The sequence below is a fragment of the Mobula hypostoma genome, chromosome 30 (assembly GCF_963921235.1).
Source record: "Mobula hypostoma chromosome 30, sMobHyp1.1, whole genome shotgun sequence".
Lineage (NCBI taxonomy): Eukaryota > Metazoa > Chordata > Chondrichthyes > Myliobatiformes > Myliobatidae > Mobula > Mobula hypostoma.
The window spans coordinates 11,515,855-11,529,474 of record NC_086126.1 but is presented as its reverse complement, the minus strand read 5'-3'; the positions used below and the strand labels follow the sequence as shown (position 1 = coordinate 11,529,474).

General features: G+C 52.6%; 1 protein-coding gene across 1 annotated transcript in view; it reads left to right on the top strand.

Moving 5' to 3' along the window:
* LOC134339725 (pecanex-like protein 3) overlaps positions 1-13,620 on the top strand; it is a 116,775-nt gene that overhangs the window by 86,428 nt on the left and 16,727 nt on the right. The window contains exons 24-29 of the mRNA XM_063036449.1: positions 547-676; positions 1,747-1,805; positions 4,581-4,796; positions 7,976-8,229; positions 9,625-9,855; positions 12,133-12,236. Coding sequence (XP_062892519.1) covers positions 547-676; positions 1,747-1,805; positions 4,581-4,796; positions 7,976-8,229; positions 9,625-9,855; positions 12,133-12,236 — 994 coding nt within the window. The remainder of the gene's footprint in view (positions 1-546; positions 677-1,746; positions 1,806-4,580; positions 4,797-7,975; positions 8,230-9,624; positions 9,856-12,132; positions 12,237-13,620) is intronic.

Below are 13,620 nucleotides of genomic sequence, written 5' to 3'. Positions count from 1 at the left end.
AAGGAGGTACAGGAGCCTCAGGACCCACACCACCAGTTTCAGAAACAATTACCACCCCTCAACCATCAGGCTCCTGAACAAAGGGGGATAACTACACTCACCTATTGAGCACATCTACATGAAGCGCTGTCGTAGGAAAGCAGCATCCATCATCAGAGATCCCCACCACCCAGGGCATGCTCTCTTCTCACTGCTGCCATCAGGTAGAAGGTACAAGAGCCTCAGGTCTTGCACCACCAGGTTCAGAAACAGTTACCACCCCTCAACTCTTGCACAAAAGAGGATATCTATTGAGACGTTCCCACAACCAATGATCTCACTTTAAGGACTCTATCTCATGCTCTCGTTATTTATTTATATTTATTTATATTTGCATTTGCAGTTTGTTGTCTTCTGCACTCTGGTTGATCTTTCACTGATCCTGTTTACAGTTACTATTCTGTGGATTGGCTTAAAGGAAAATGAATCTCAGAGTTGTATGCGGTGAACTCTGATAATAACATTTACCTGGAACTTTCAGCTTCCTTAGCCGTTCCCTCCTCTCAGATTCTGCCATGCTCTTTGTGCAGGCTGTGCTCTCGGCCCTGGTCTCCACTCCTCTGAACCCCCTCCTCGGCAGTGCCGTCTTCATCACCTCCTACGCCAGGCCAGTGAAATTTTGGGAGCGCGATTACAAGTAAGGACCTCATTGTAAAGACGTCGGGATGTGTTTTCATTGTAGTGAAGGAGGGATGAGCCTGCATCTGGAATGGGTTACAGGGAGTAAAGGTGTTGTATTAGATTTAATTCCTTCATCCTCGTGGTTGGTGAAGATTGCAGACTGCTCAGGACCAGTGCTGGTGGAATCCACTAGGCACTGCCTTCCATCCTGAAAAGAACCCATTCTTCTCGGTGGGGAAGGGTTTCTGCCCAAAATGTCGGCTCCTTATTCATCTTCATAGCTGCTGCCTGACCTGCTGAGTTCCTCCGGCTTTTTGTGTGTGTATTACTCTGGATTTCCACCTACTACCCGTTAGGCTGCTGGTGTTTAGGGCTGGAATGAAGGCCCTCCATCTCTGGCAGTGTTCAGGGCTTCCTTCACCGTGCCGGTAGCTCGGTGTTCACAGCTGTCAGTCACGTATGTTCCTGGTGGAGACTCAGGAATACCATCGCACTCAGGTGTAGAAGAGTTCTTCATTGCTGTTTCTGTAACCATTTTGTCTGACCAGTCAGGGTTGTTAGCCCTGAACCTGGAGGACCGGTGGACCACTGTTAGTCTGACCTCTACCCTTTGACCTGTTTGGCATGGGTGACCCTACCAAGAGCCAAAGCATAAAGCCCTGACTCCAGCCAGCGTAGCCCCCGGGTCACTGAGGCAGGCAAACCCCCAAACCTTATGACAAGGTTGTGGCCCTCTTGGTCTAGATTTCCAGCATCTGCAGAATCTCTGTTTATAACCTGTTTCTCCCTACTTTTTTTTTGTGGGGAGGGTGCTAATAACTAGTCCTCAAACTGTGGTATGTACATTAATTTTGTTTAACAAGCTTTAGGGCATTGCCTTACTGAAGGTCTTCAGAATCCAGATGCTTTATGGGTGGGATTGGATGCAAATATAGGTCTAATGTGAAAGGGGTTGACACAGATTCGATGGGATTGTTTCCCTGCCAAATCTCTGTGACAGGTTTGGGTTCTTTGGCTGTGGATAGCAGCAACAGGCTTGGTGTGAGACTGTCCACTGACTCGCGTCTCTCCGTCTCTCCCACTCAGCACCAAGCGGGTCGATCACTCCAACACTCGGCTGGCAACCCAGCTGGACCGGAACCCAGGTAACGTCCGCAAACCTCCGCCGTGGGCGCCGGGGGGGGGTGGGGGCGGGTGGTCAACGACTGTGTGCCTCCGCTGACGTGGTGCGGGAGAAGTGCCCTTGTAGCTCGTGTCTTCCCGGCCCCGTCTTTGAAACACCTCCAGCAGTTCACGTGCCTGCCCAGTCCTGATATTCTGAAATCTACTCAGCCCTGTGGACCTCGCTGATAAAGGTCAAAAAGACCCAGCAGAGAACGTACTTCTTGCGGCGGCTGGTAAAATTCCATCTTCCCCAGAACGTACTGGTGCAATTCTAGAGAGAGTATCATCCCATCAGCCATTACTGTCGGGTTCAGTGCAGTATCGTTTTGCAGTGTGCGAAAACTACAGCGAACAGTCGGGACGGCAGAGAAGGGTCGTTGGCTGCAGCTCAGCATCACTGCAGGACTTGTATGTGCCCAGGACAGAAAAAACAGGCACCGCCCCGCCTGCAAGCTCCCTTCTGGCGAGTGCTGTTAAAACAAAAAAAAATCTTCATGCCATCTGAAAAGTTTCTCCCCCAGGCAGTTGATCCAAAGTTCAAAGTACATGTATTATCTAACTGTATATATACTATATACAGTACAACCTTGAGATTCGTCGTAAGACAAAGGAGCAGAATCAGGCCATTCAGCCCATTGAATCTGCTCCGCCATTCCATCACGGCTGATCCCGGATCCCACTCAACCCCATACCCCTGCCTTCTCACCACAGCCTTTGATGACCTGACTGATCAGGAAACGATCGGCTTCTACTTTAAATATACCCGCGGACTTGACCTTCACTGCCGTCTGTGGCAAAGCATTCCACAGATTCACTACTCTCTGGCTAAAAAAAAAAATCCCTCTTTACCTCTGTTGTAAAGAGTCGCCCTTCAATTTTGAGGCTGTGCCCTCTAGTTCTGGATACCCCCACTTTAGGAGACATCCTCTCCACATCCACCCTATCTAGTCCTTTCAACATTCCGTAGGTTTCCATGAGATCCCTCTGCATTCTTCTAAATTACAGTGAGTGCAGGCCCAAAGCTGCCAAACACTCCTCCTATGTTAACCCTGTCGTTCCCAAGAATCATCCTCATGAACCTCCTCTGGACTCTCCAATGGCAACACATCCTTTCTGAGATATGGGGCCCAAAACTGTTGACAATACTCCAAGTGTAGCCTGGCTAGTGTCTTATAAAGCCTCAGCATTATCTCCTTGCTTTTGTATTCGATTCCCCTTGAAATAAATGCCAACATTGCATTTGCCTTCTTTAACACAGACTCTACCTGTAAATTAACCTTCTGGGAGTCTTGCATGAGGACTCCTAAGTCCCTCTGCACCTCTGATGTTTGAACCTTCTCCCCATTTAGATAATAGTGTGAACTATTGTTTTCACCAAAATGCATTGTCGTACATTTCCCAACACTGTTCCATCTGCCACTATTTTTGCCCGTTCTTCCAATTTGTCTAAGTCCAATCGCATTGCTTCCTCAGCACTAACTACCCTTCCACCTGTCTTCGTATCATCTGCAAACTTTGCCACAAAGCCATCAATTCCATTACCCAAATCATTGACAAACAATGTGAAAAGCAGTCGTCATCCTGCAGTCAGCCACAAAACAAAGAAACCCAGTTTAGAAAAAAGACCACCAAACACCCAGTGTGCAGGAAAAAGACAAATCATGCAAACAACGTTCAGAACTGAAGTTTACGAAAGGGAGTTCACAAGCACAAAGCCACAGCCTCTATGTAGGGCAGAGACGGGTAAACTTCGTGAGCAGTGGGCTGAACACTGGCCTGCCTCTCTCCTCCAGCCCTGACACCCTGACTTTTCAAATCGCCTTCCGAGTCTACCCCAGCAGCCAAGCATTCCCCGCTCTCGGGGCCCGGCGCCCTGCCGCCTCGATTCGTCCCGTACGCGCCAGGCCGCCACCGTCCTGCACCAGACTTCAGTTCACACTGCAAAAAAAAAATGCCAGGTCTTGCAGGCAGTTCAAAAGCTCAACTCCAAAAGGGAAGTAACAGTGATTGCAGTGATTGTTTTCGAGAGAGAGTGTGATCTAAAAGCAGAGTTTGCTGCCAGCAAGTCGTCGCTGTACTTCACCAGAAGAATCATCAACCATTCTAGTTACCCTATCCATCCCCCCCCGCCCCAATCTATCAGCTCTATCACTATACTGCAGTATAAACACTTTAAGCCACTTTTTTTTATCATGCTGTTTACATTGTATAGACATGTTGGTATTTAGGCAAATTTTATTCCACGTTTATACTTTAACCTCTTAGCTCTTTATATGTAATTTTTGAAAAATTACATTTAAATTTATTTTTACATACAGCTGGAATATTTTAATATAATTTATTTTTGATAATTGAATTTGAACAGAAGAGCACAAACAATCGGAGCAGGTTCCACCATTGAATAACATCGTGACTGATCTGGCCATGGACTAGTCTCCTTTTTCCCCGTAACCCTTAATTCCCCAACTATGCAGAAAAATTTGCACTCTGACCAACACACTGCAGCTAATTCCTAATACATTAAATGTTTTCTGCTGAATGAAGTTGATCCCTGATAGCCCCAAGTCTATCCGGACATCTCCGCCCCCCCCCCCCCCGGCATTGTGGGAGTGAGGAAGAGCCATGCCAATGTAGGTATGGCTTTCTTATACACAGTCTGAATGGGGAAGGGGAGGGTTTTTGGAGGGGGGAGTGAGGGAGGAGGTGACGGACGGAAGGTCGGACCGCAGCCTAACCCGTAGGGTCTTGCGTTGCAGGTGCGGACGACAACAACCTCAACTCTATCTTCTACGAGCACCTGACCCGCTCGCTGCAGCACAGCCTGTGTGGGGACCTGCTCCTGGGACGCTGGGGCAACTACGCCATGGGCGACTGCTTCATCCTGGCTTCGGACTACCTCAACGCCCTGGTGCACCTCATCGAGATCGGCAACGGAATCGTCACCTTCCAGCTGCGGGGGTTGGAGTTCCGAGGTACCAGGGGATGTTCTCGGTAGCGGCAGAGTCTAGGACCAGAGGGCACAGCCTCAGAATACAGGAACAGAGATGAGGGATGTCTTCAGCCAGTAGGTGGTGAATCTGAGGAATTCGTTGCCACAGACGGCTGTGTGGGAGGGTGGGGGTGGCGTCATTGGGACTGCACGGTAGCATAGTGGTTAGCGTTACGCTATTTTAGCGCCAGCTGTAAGAGCGAATCTTCGATTCCTGCCACTCTCTGTAAGGAGTTTGTACGTTCTCCTCATGACCACGTAGGTTTCCTCAAGGTGCTCTGGTTTCCTCCTACATTCCAACAATGCATTGCACACTTGGGGTTAGTGAGTTCAGGGCACGGTCTGGTGGCGCCAGAGGCGTAGTGACATTGCGGGCTGAGGAAGTAGTCACTGTCGTGCTTCCTTTGCAATTACGTTGGTATGTAATGTGTCTGATGTGGTGTGGGCGCGTGGCCAAGTGGTTAGGGCGTTGGACGAGCGATCTGAAGGTCGTGAGTTCGAGCCTTGGCCGAGGCAGCGTGTTGTGTCCTTGAGCAAGGCACTTAACCACACACTGCTCCACAGTCCACCCAGCTGAAAATGGGTACCGGCAAAATGCTGGGGGTTAACCTTGCGATAGACTGGCGTCCTATCCGGGGGGTGGGTGGGGGGGAGTCTCGTACTCTCAGTCGCTTCACGCCACGGAAACCGGCATAAACACCGGCCTGATGGGCCTATAAGGCTCGGGACAGACTTTAACTTTAACTACGTATGATGTGGGAGTAAACTGGATTTCCTAGGAAAACCAGCATGGTTTTAGGAGAGCAAACTCCATATACCGACAGCGCCAGATGTCACTAGAGATGTGAGAGCAGTGCCTCGCTCCTCATCTCAATTTACCCCTCCCCCCCCACCGTCTCCTGAGTTCAGAAAGCTAAGAATTTCAACCCAGTCACGGGAACTTGAGCCCACAATCCAGTCTGACCTTCCCAGTGCCGCAGGTGAGGCAAAGCAGCGTGGACCCCTGCTTGGGACAGATCTGAAAGATCCCGTTGCCACACTTGGAGGACAGGCCCATTGATTCCTGAAATGAATGGGGGGAAGAAATACCTTGTAAATACTAAAAAAAACAGAAAACTGCTGGAAACTCTCAGGCCAGGCAATATCTGTAGCGAGGCAAGGTCAGTTAAGGTTTCTGACCCAAGGCCCCGCATCAGAATTGATGCCAACCTTTCCTCATAAGGCAACCCTCCCATTGAGGGTGTCCGGGGCTAATATTTAATCCCACAGCTAAAGTTAGTGACTGGATATCACATGGTTGCAGTTTGTGGAGTCTTGGCCCGTAAGACATAGGAGGTAAGACCATAAGACGTAAGACAAGTCTTGCTGTGCATAAAATAGCAATCCTACTGATGGTAGCTGTGCAGGTGCGGGGGAGCCTGGGATAGGAGGACAGCAGAGAGAGACGCACAAGGGACAAGAATGTTCCTTGTTCTTAGACACGCTGGCACCTAGTTTGTTGTGAATTTCCCCCCCCCCCACCCCAACCCAGCACATTGTTTGGAATTCTTGCTGTCCCCCCGTGTTCCCTCTCTCCCCACCTCCCTGAATCTCCCTTCCGCCTTCCCGCTCTACCCCCTCATCAATCCCTCTCTCCCACCCTCCACCCCCTTTCCTTCCCAACAGCATCCCTTTCCTATCACCCTTCACTCCCTCCTCCCTCCCTCCCACCCTCCACCTTCCCCCTCCCTCCCCTTCCCCTCATCCTCCTCACCCTCCCCTTCCCCTCATCCTCCTCACCCTTCCCCTTCCCCTCATCCTCCTCACCCTTCCCCTTCCCCTCATCCTCCTCACCCTCCCCCTTCCCCTCATCCTCCTCACCCTCCCCCTTCCCCTCATCCTCCCCTTCCTCCCCTTCCCCTCATCCTCCCCTTCCCCTCATCCTCCCCTTCCCCTCATCCTCCCCTTCCCCTCATCCTCACCCTCCCCTTCCCCTCATCCTCCTCCCCCTCCCCCTTCCCCTCATCCTCCTCACCCTCCCCCTTCCCCCATCCTCCCCTTCCCCTCATCCTCACCCTCCCCCTTCCCCTCATCCTCCTCACCCTTCCCCTTCCCCTCATCCTCCCCTTCCCCTCATCCTCACCCTCCCCCTTCCCCTCATCCTCCTCACCCTCCCCCTTCCCCTCATCCTCCTCACCCTCCCCTTCCCCTCATCCTCCTCACCCTCCCCCTTCCCCTCATCCTCCTCACCCTCCCCTTCCCCTCATCCTCCTCACCCTCCCTTCCCCTCATCCTCCTCACCCTCCCCCTTCCCCTCATCCTCCTCACCCTCCCCTTCCCCTCATCCTCCTCACCCTCCCCTTCCCCTCATCCTCCTCACCCTCCCCTTCCCCTCATCCTCCTCACCCTCCCCTTCCCCTCATCCTCCTCACCCTCCCCTTCCCCTCATCCTCCTCACCCTCCCCTTCCCCTCATCCTCCTCACCCTCCCCTTCCCCTCATCCTCCTCACCCTCCCCCTTCCTCCATCCTCCTCACCCTCCCCTTCCCCTCATCCTCCTCACCCTCCCCCTTCCCCTCATCCTCCTCACCCTCCCCTTCCCCTCATCCTCCTCACCCTCCCCTTCCCCTCATCCTCCTCACCCTTCCCCTTCCCCCATCCTTCTCACCCTCCCCTTCCCCTCATCCTCCTCACCCTCCCCTTCCCCTCATCCTCCTCACCCTCCCCTTCCCCTCATCCTCCTCACCCTCCCCTTCCCCTCATCCTCCTCACCCTCCCCTTCCCCTCATCCTCCTCACCCTCCCCTTCCCCTCATCCTCCTCACCCTCCCCTTCCCCTCATCCTCCTCACCCTCCCCTTCCCCTCATCCTCCTCACCCTCCCCTTCCCCTCATCCTCCTCACCCTTCCCCTTCCCCCATCCTCCTCACCCTCCCCTTCCCCTCATCCTCCTCACCCTCCCCTTCCCCTCATCCTCCTCACCCTCCCCTTCCCACACTCCCCACCAGCCTCTCTTTCTCCCTTGCTCTCTCTCTCTTTTCTCCCTCCCTCCTTCCCCCCTTTGCTCTCTCACTCCTTCCCTCTGACACTCCTCTCTCTCTACCCCCCCCACCTTGCTCCCTATAGCGTTCGCTCCACCCCCCCCCCCCCGCTCATCCTGACCGGTGTTTCTCCGTGTCCTACCAGGCACCTACTGTCAGCAGCGAGAGGTGGAGGCCATCACGGAGGGCGTGGAGGAGGACGAGGGTTGCTGCTGCTGCGAGCCTGGCCACCTGCCCCACATGCTGTCCTTCAACGCTGCCTTCGGTCAGCGCTGGCTCGCCTGGGAGGTCGCAGCCACCAAGTACGTCCTGGAGGGCTACAGCATCAGCGACAACAATGCGGCCTCCATGCTCCAGGTGTTCGACCTGCGCAAGATCCTCATCACCTACTATGTGAAGGTACCCCTGTAACCGCGCTACGGTCCCATCCAGGCCCTGGCAGGTCCGATTCTCGTCTCCCCTGCTGGTCTACCACGTGGTTCACCTGAAGGCCACCCACGATGTGATTCAAACTCTGTGAGGCGACTTACAGAGCTGCCGCTAATGCTAATGCCGAACAAACAAAAATGCTAGAAACACTTAGCAGGTCAGGCAGCATTTACGGGGAGAGAAACAGAGTTGGTGTTTCCGCTCGGAGGCCCTTCTTTCTGCCTTCATTCGTAAAGTCAGCTGGCTCTTTGCAGGCATCAGTCGAGTAACAAACGAGAAAATCTGCCGACGCTGGAAATCCGAGCAACGCACACAAAATGTCGGAGGAACTCAGCAGGCCGGGCAGCATCAGTGGAGAAGAGTAAACAGTCGACGTTTCGGGCTGAGACCCTTTAACAGGACTGTAGGGAAAAAAAGCTGAGGAGTAGATTTAGTAAGAGTAAATCTCTTACTAGCTCTTCCTTCAGTTAGTCCTGACGAAGGGTCTCGGCCCGAAACGTCGACTGTACCTCTTCCTAGAGATGCTGCCTGGCCTGCTGCGTTCACCAGCAACTTCGATGTGTGTCGCTTGAGTAGATGTAAAAGGTGGGGAGGAGGGGAGAGAAGCACAAGGTGATGGGTGAAACCGGGAGGGGGAAGGGATGAAGTAAAGAGCTGGGAAGTGGATTGGTGAAAGAGACAAGGCCACGGAAGAAAGAAACGGGGGGAGGAGCGCCAGAGGGAGGCGATGGGCGGGCAGGGAGGTACAGTGAGAGAGGGAAAGGGGAATGGGGAATGGTGGAGGAGGGGTGGGAGGCATTACTGGAAGTTTGAGAGCTAGTCTAGTTCATGTGGTTAGGGGCAGGGAGGAGGCTGCCGTGTTTCTCCCCTTCATAACACTTTGTTGGCAGAATTAGAAGACTATAAGATGCAGGAGCAAAGTTAGACCACTTGACCTGTTCTGTCTACCCCACTGTTCCATCAGGGCTGAGTTATTTATTATCCCTCTCAACCCCATTCTCCTGCCTTCTCCCCGTAACCCTTGACGCCCTGACTACTCAAGAACCGATCTGCCTCCGCTTTAAATACACCCAATGACTCGGTCTGAGGCAGCGACTTCCACAGATTCGCCACCCTCTGAAGAAATCCCCCTTCATTCCTGTTCTAAAGGGTTGTCCTTGTATCCGGAGGTTGTGATCTCTGGACCTAGACTTGCCCACTATAGGAAACATCCTCTCCACATCCACTCTATCCAGGCCTTTCAGTATTCGATCGATTTCAGTGAGACCGCCCCCGCCCATTTTTCTAGAGCCTGTTTCTCTGCTGTACAGGTTCTACGTCCTGACCTCTCTCTGTTCTCTCTCCCCCCACCCCCCCACCCCCCAGAGCATAGTCTACTACGTGAGCCGCTCGCCAAAGCTGGAAGAATGGCTGAACAATGAGGCCATTCAGGAGGTGCTGCGGCCCTGTTCCAGTCCCGGCTACGCCGACAGCGACCCCACCTTCAACCACAACATCGACGAGGACTACGACCACCGCATGCAGGGCATCTCCTTGGCCTCCTTCTGCAATGTGTACCTGGACTGGATCCAGTACTGCGCTGGGCAGCGGGACAAGGTGGGGCCTACGTGGCGGCAGGGGAGCCTCGGGCCGGAAGGCCACCACCCGTGACGGATTGTTCGGTGGTACACGATCGGGGGTGTGGAGATGTGGGATCCGGGGGTGTGGGGAGGGAGATGGGGCAGCAGGGGAGGTGGTGAAAAGAGGCTGCAGTTGCTACAGTCTCCCTGTCCATTCAATGAAATTTTATTCGTATACGTTCTACAGCGTAGAACGATGTTGCGCCGAGTTTTTAACCTACTCTAAGATCAATCTAATCATTCTCTCCTACACAGCCCTCCATTTTTCTGTCATCCACATGCCTATCTTTCTAAAGTGTCCCTAATTTATCTAATATAATCGTATGGTCTGACACCAGTAGAGAAGTGGTTATTGGTGAACTCACAGTCCCCTGGGAAGACGACATCAGTGAAGCCCATGAGCGCAAGTTAACCAAGTATGCAGAATTAAGATCAGAGTGCGGAGACAGAGGGTGGAAGGTCTCATGCTATCCATTCGAAGTAGGCTGCCGTGGGTTTATTGCGTTCATTTTCCAGAAGTGGCTGCGTGACCTTGGCTTCACTAGAAGAGAGATGAAGTCAACCAGCAGGACTGTAGCTGAGGCAGCAGAGAAAGGATCAGCATGGGTGTGGACCAAGTACGTCCAGAGGGGCAGATAGTCAGACAGTGTACACTTATCTTGCAAACCCTTCAGTAGTTGCATAGACACCTGAAGAGCAGACTATCTGTTGGATGGAAGTGACTGATAGAGGCAGATGCCAAGTTTTTAAGCTCACCAGTGGGAGGTGGTTCTTTAGCACTGCTGGCCCACCACCTCGAGGGAGTCTTGGTCATAAGCGGGCCGAAACTCCTGAAGACAGGTGGCAGATCAACTGATGATCCCACTGGTGATAGCACAGGGCAGTTAATATCTTAGTCCACGCGTATTTTTAACTCTGCCTCTATCACCACCTTTGGCAGGGCGTTCCACTTGCCCATCACTCTATGTACAAAAACAAAACTACCTCTGACATTCCCCCCCATATTTTCCTCCAAACACCTTAAAATAAAGCAGAGCACATTCACAGCCCAGTACAGACCCTTGGCCCTTGGTGCTGAGCTTTTAACCAAGTCTAACCCTTCCCTCCATTTTCCTATCGTGCACGTGCCTATGTAGGAGTTTCTTAAATGTCCCGAATATATCTGTGTCTGCCACCAACCCTGGCAGATCATTACAGTCTGTGTGTAGAAGAAGAAAAGATCTTGCCTCTGACACGCCCCCCCCCCCCCAATCACTTTAAAATTATGCTTCCTCGTATTAGCCATTTCCACCCTGGGGAAAAGTCTCTGGCTGTCCACTTGATCTATGTCTCATAGCATCTTGTACACCTCTATCTTCCTCACTCCAAAGAGGAACAGCCCTAGCTCGCTCAACCCAAGCCGTGCTCTCTAATCCAGGCAGCATCCTGGTATATCTCCTCTGCACCCTCTCTGAAGCTTTCACATCCTTCCTGTAATGAGGGGACCAGATCTAACTTCACACCTTTCAATGCCATTCCTTATTGTGGAAATGTAGCTAAGAAATAAGACAACATTGATGTTTTTGCTTTGTTTTAGGCTCTTTCCATCTTATCGTCATCTCCTTCCTCCTAACCATTTCCTTCTCTTCCTTTTTCCCCTCTTTGTATCCAACTTGTCCATCTTTGTTCCTGGCTTGTATGTGTTAAAAGGTCAGGGGGGTTGTTGGGCATATTTATCCTACCAACCTTCGACCTTGATTTAAAGACTCTATCTGGCCTCCTCTCAATCTCCAAGAGAGTAATACTCTATTGTTACTCACCTCTGTACAAACTGCCCCCTCATCTCTGTTCCATCTTCTATTCTCAGGCTGTGCCTTCTGGTCCTAGATTCCCCCACTGTAGGAAACATCCTCTCCACACCCACTCTATCTAGGCCTTTCGATATTCAGTGAATTTCAAAAAGATCCCCCCCTCACTGATTTCAATGAGATCCCCACTACTCTCTGGGCCGTGTCCGGATGTCCAGACCCGAATATCCCACCAGGAAGATACTTGCATAATGTAAGTTTGCTGCAGGCTTGTTACCCTTGTCTGGTGGTGCGTCGTACAACATGGGAGCTGTGTAGCCTCACTTGTAGCGAGATCCAGGCCTCAAGCCGTGGGCTTGCCTGCTGCCGCAGACCGGGTGAGGAGCCGCCCGAGGCAGCGCGCTGTCTTGTTCGATGTACGGTTTGAGTGATAATTAAACTTGGCTTGATTTGTCTCCCCACTGAAGCCCGTGGAAAGTGACAGGGATTCCCAGCTCGTCGCCTTGTGTTTCGGGCTCTGCATCCTGGGCCGCAGAGCGCTGGGGACGGCCTCACACAGCCTATCGGCCAGGTAAGGACAAGAGGCTGCCTGCTGCAGTTCTCCTCTCCCCCGCCCCCAAAAAAAACCACAAACCCCGCCTGGCTGCCGCAGTGTAGGGTGAGGGAAGTGAGCCTGGACTTGGCAGGTGACAGAGTTGGGGTGAGCTAGGGGGGCTGGGTAGAGAGTCACGGTTGGGTCGGGGGTGTCACAAGTAACAATCGGAGGGCCCAGGTCTTGTCCAGTTCAAAAGGAGTCCGCCAGGGTCCAAAGGCCAGAAATACTCAGGTGCCCGTTTGACCAGGGGTTTTCAAGGTTCCCAACAGAGGACATCTTCCTGATCTGAGCTGCTGAATAGAGCTGTTCAGATACAGCTCCAGTGACCTTCGGTGCTGTCGCTGTGGAGTTTGCATGGGTTTTCCCCATAACTCCAACTCCCTTCCACGTCCCAAAGGGTCGGTGAGTCAGTTACCTACTCGCTGCCTGTTACGCCGCTGGCGTCGAGGGCGGCAATGAAGGTCCTCCTTCTCTGGCGGCGTTCGCGGTTTCCTTCATCGTGTCAGTAGCTTCCTCTCCATTTTCCACTGTCAGTCATGCAAGTCCCGGGTGGGGACTCGGGAACCCGTCACACTCAGATGTAGAAGGATTCCTCATTGCTGTTTCCGTAACAGTTTTGTTTGACCAGTCAGGGTTGTCAGCCCTGAACTTGGAGGACCGCTGGACCACTCTTAGTCCGGCCTCTACCTTTTTGACCTGTTTGACATGAGTGACCCTACCAAGAGGCAAAGCACAAAGCCCTGACTCCAGTCAACGTGGCTGTCCGGGTCACTGAGGCACGCAAGCCTCCAAGAGGACCACAACCTTGCCGTTGGGTTTGGAGGGGCGAGTCAGCTGGCCGCTGTTAAATTCCCCAAGCGGGCATACAGAGTATGTGGCGACGCTTGTGGGCTGCCCCCAGCACGTCCTTGGGCTGTGTGGGTTGTTAACGCACACGACAAATCTTACCGTACGTGAAAAGCGGAAGAATCTGAGTCTGAAGGGGCGTGGTGGAATCTGAGGAGGAGATGCTGGGGGTGTGAGGGAGAGCGAAGTGGGACTAGTGTAGAATCCTGAAGCAGGATCTCGGCCCGCAGCGTCAACCGTTTATTCCCCTCCACAGATGCTACCTGGCCGGCTGAGTTCCTCCAGCACTTTGTGTGTGTGTTACTCTGGATTTCCAGCCTCTGCAGAATCTCTTGTGCTTACTAGTATAGGTGGTTAGTTAATGGCCAGCACAGACTTGCAGGGCTGAAGGGCCCGTTTCAGTTGGCTCCACAGTGGCCAGTTACTAGCCAAGTAACTCCCAAAACCTCCAAAAACTAATCCCTCCTCAACACACAATGTCCATATCCCTCCATCCATGTGTCTGTCTAAACAT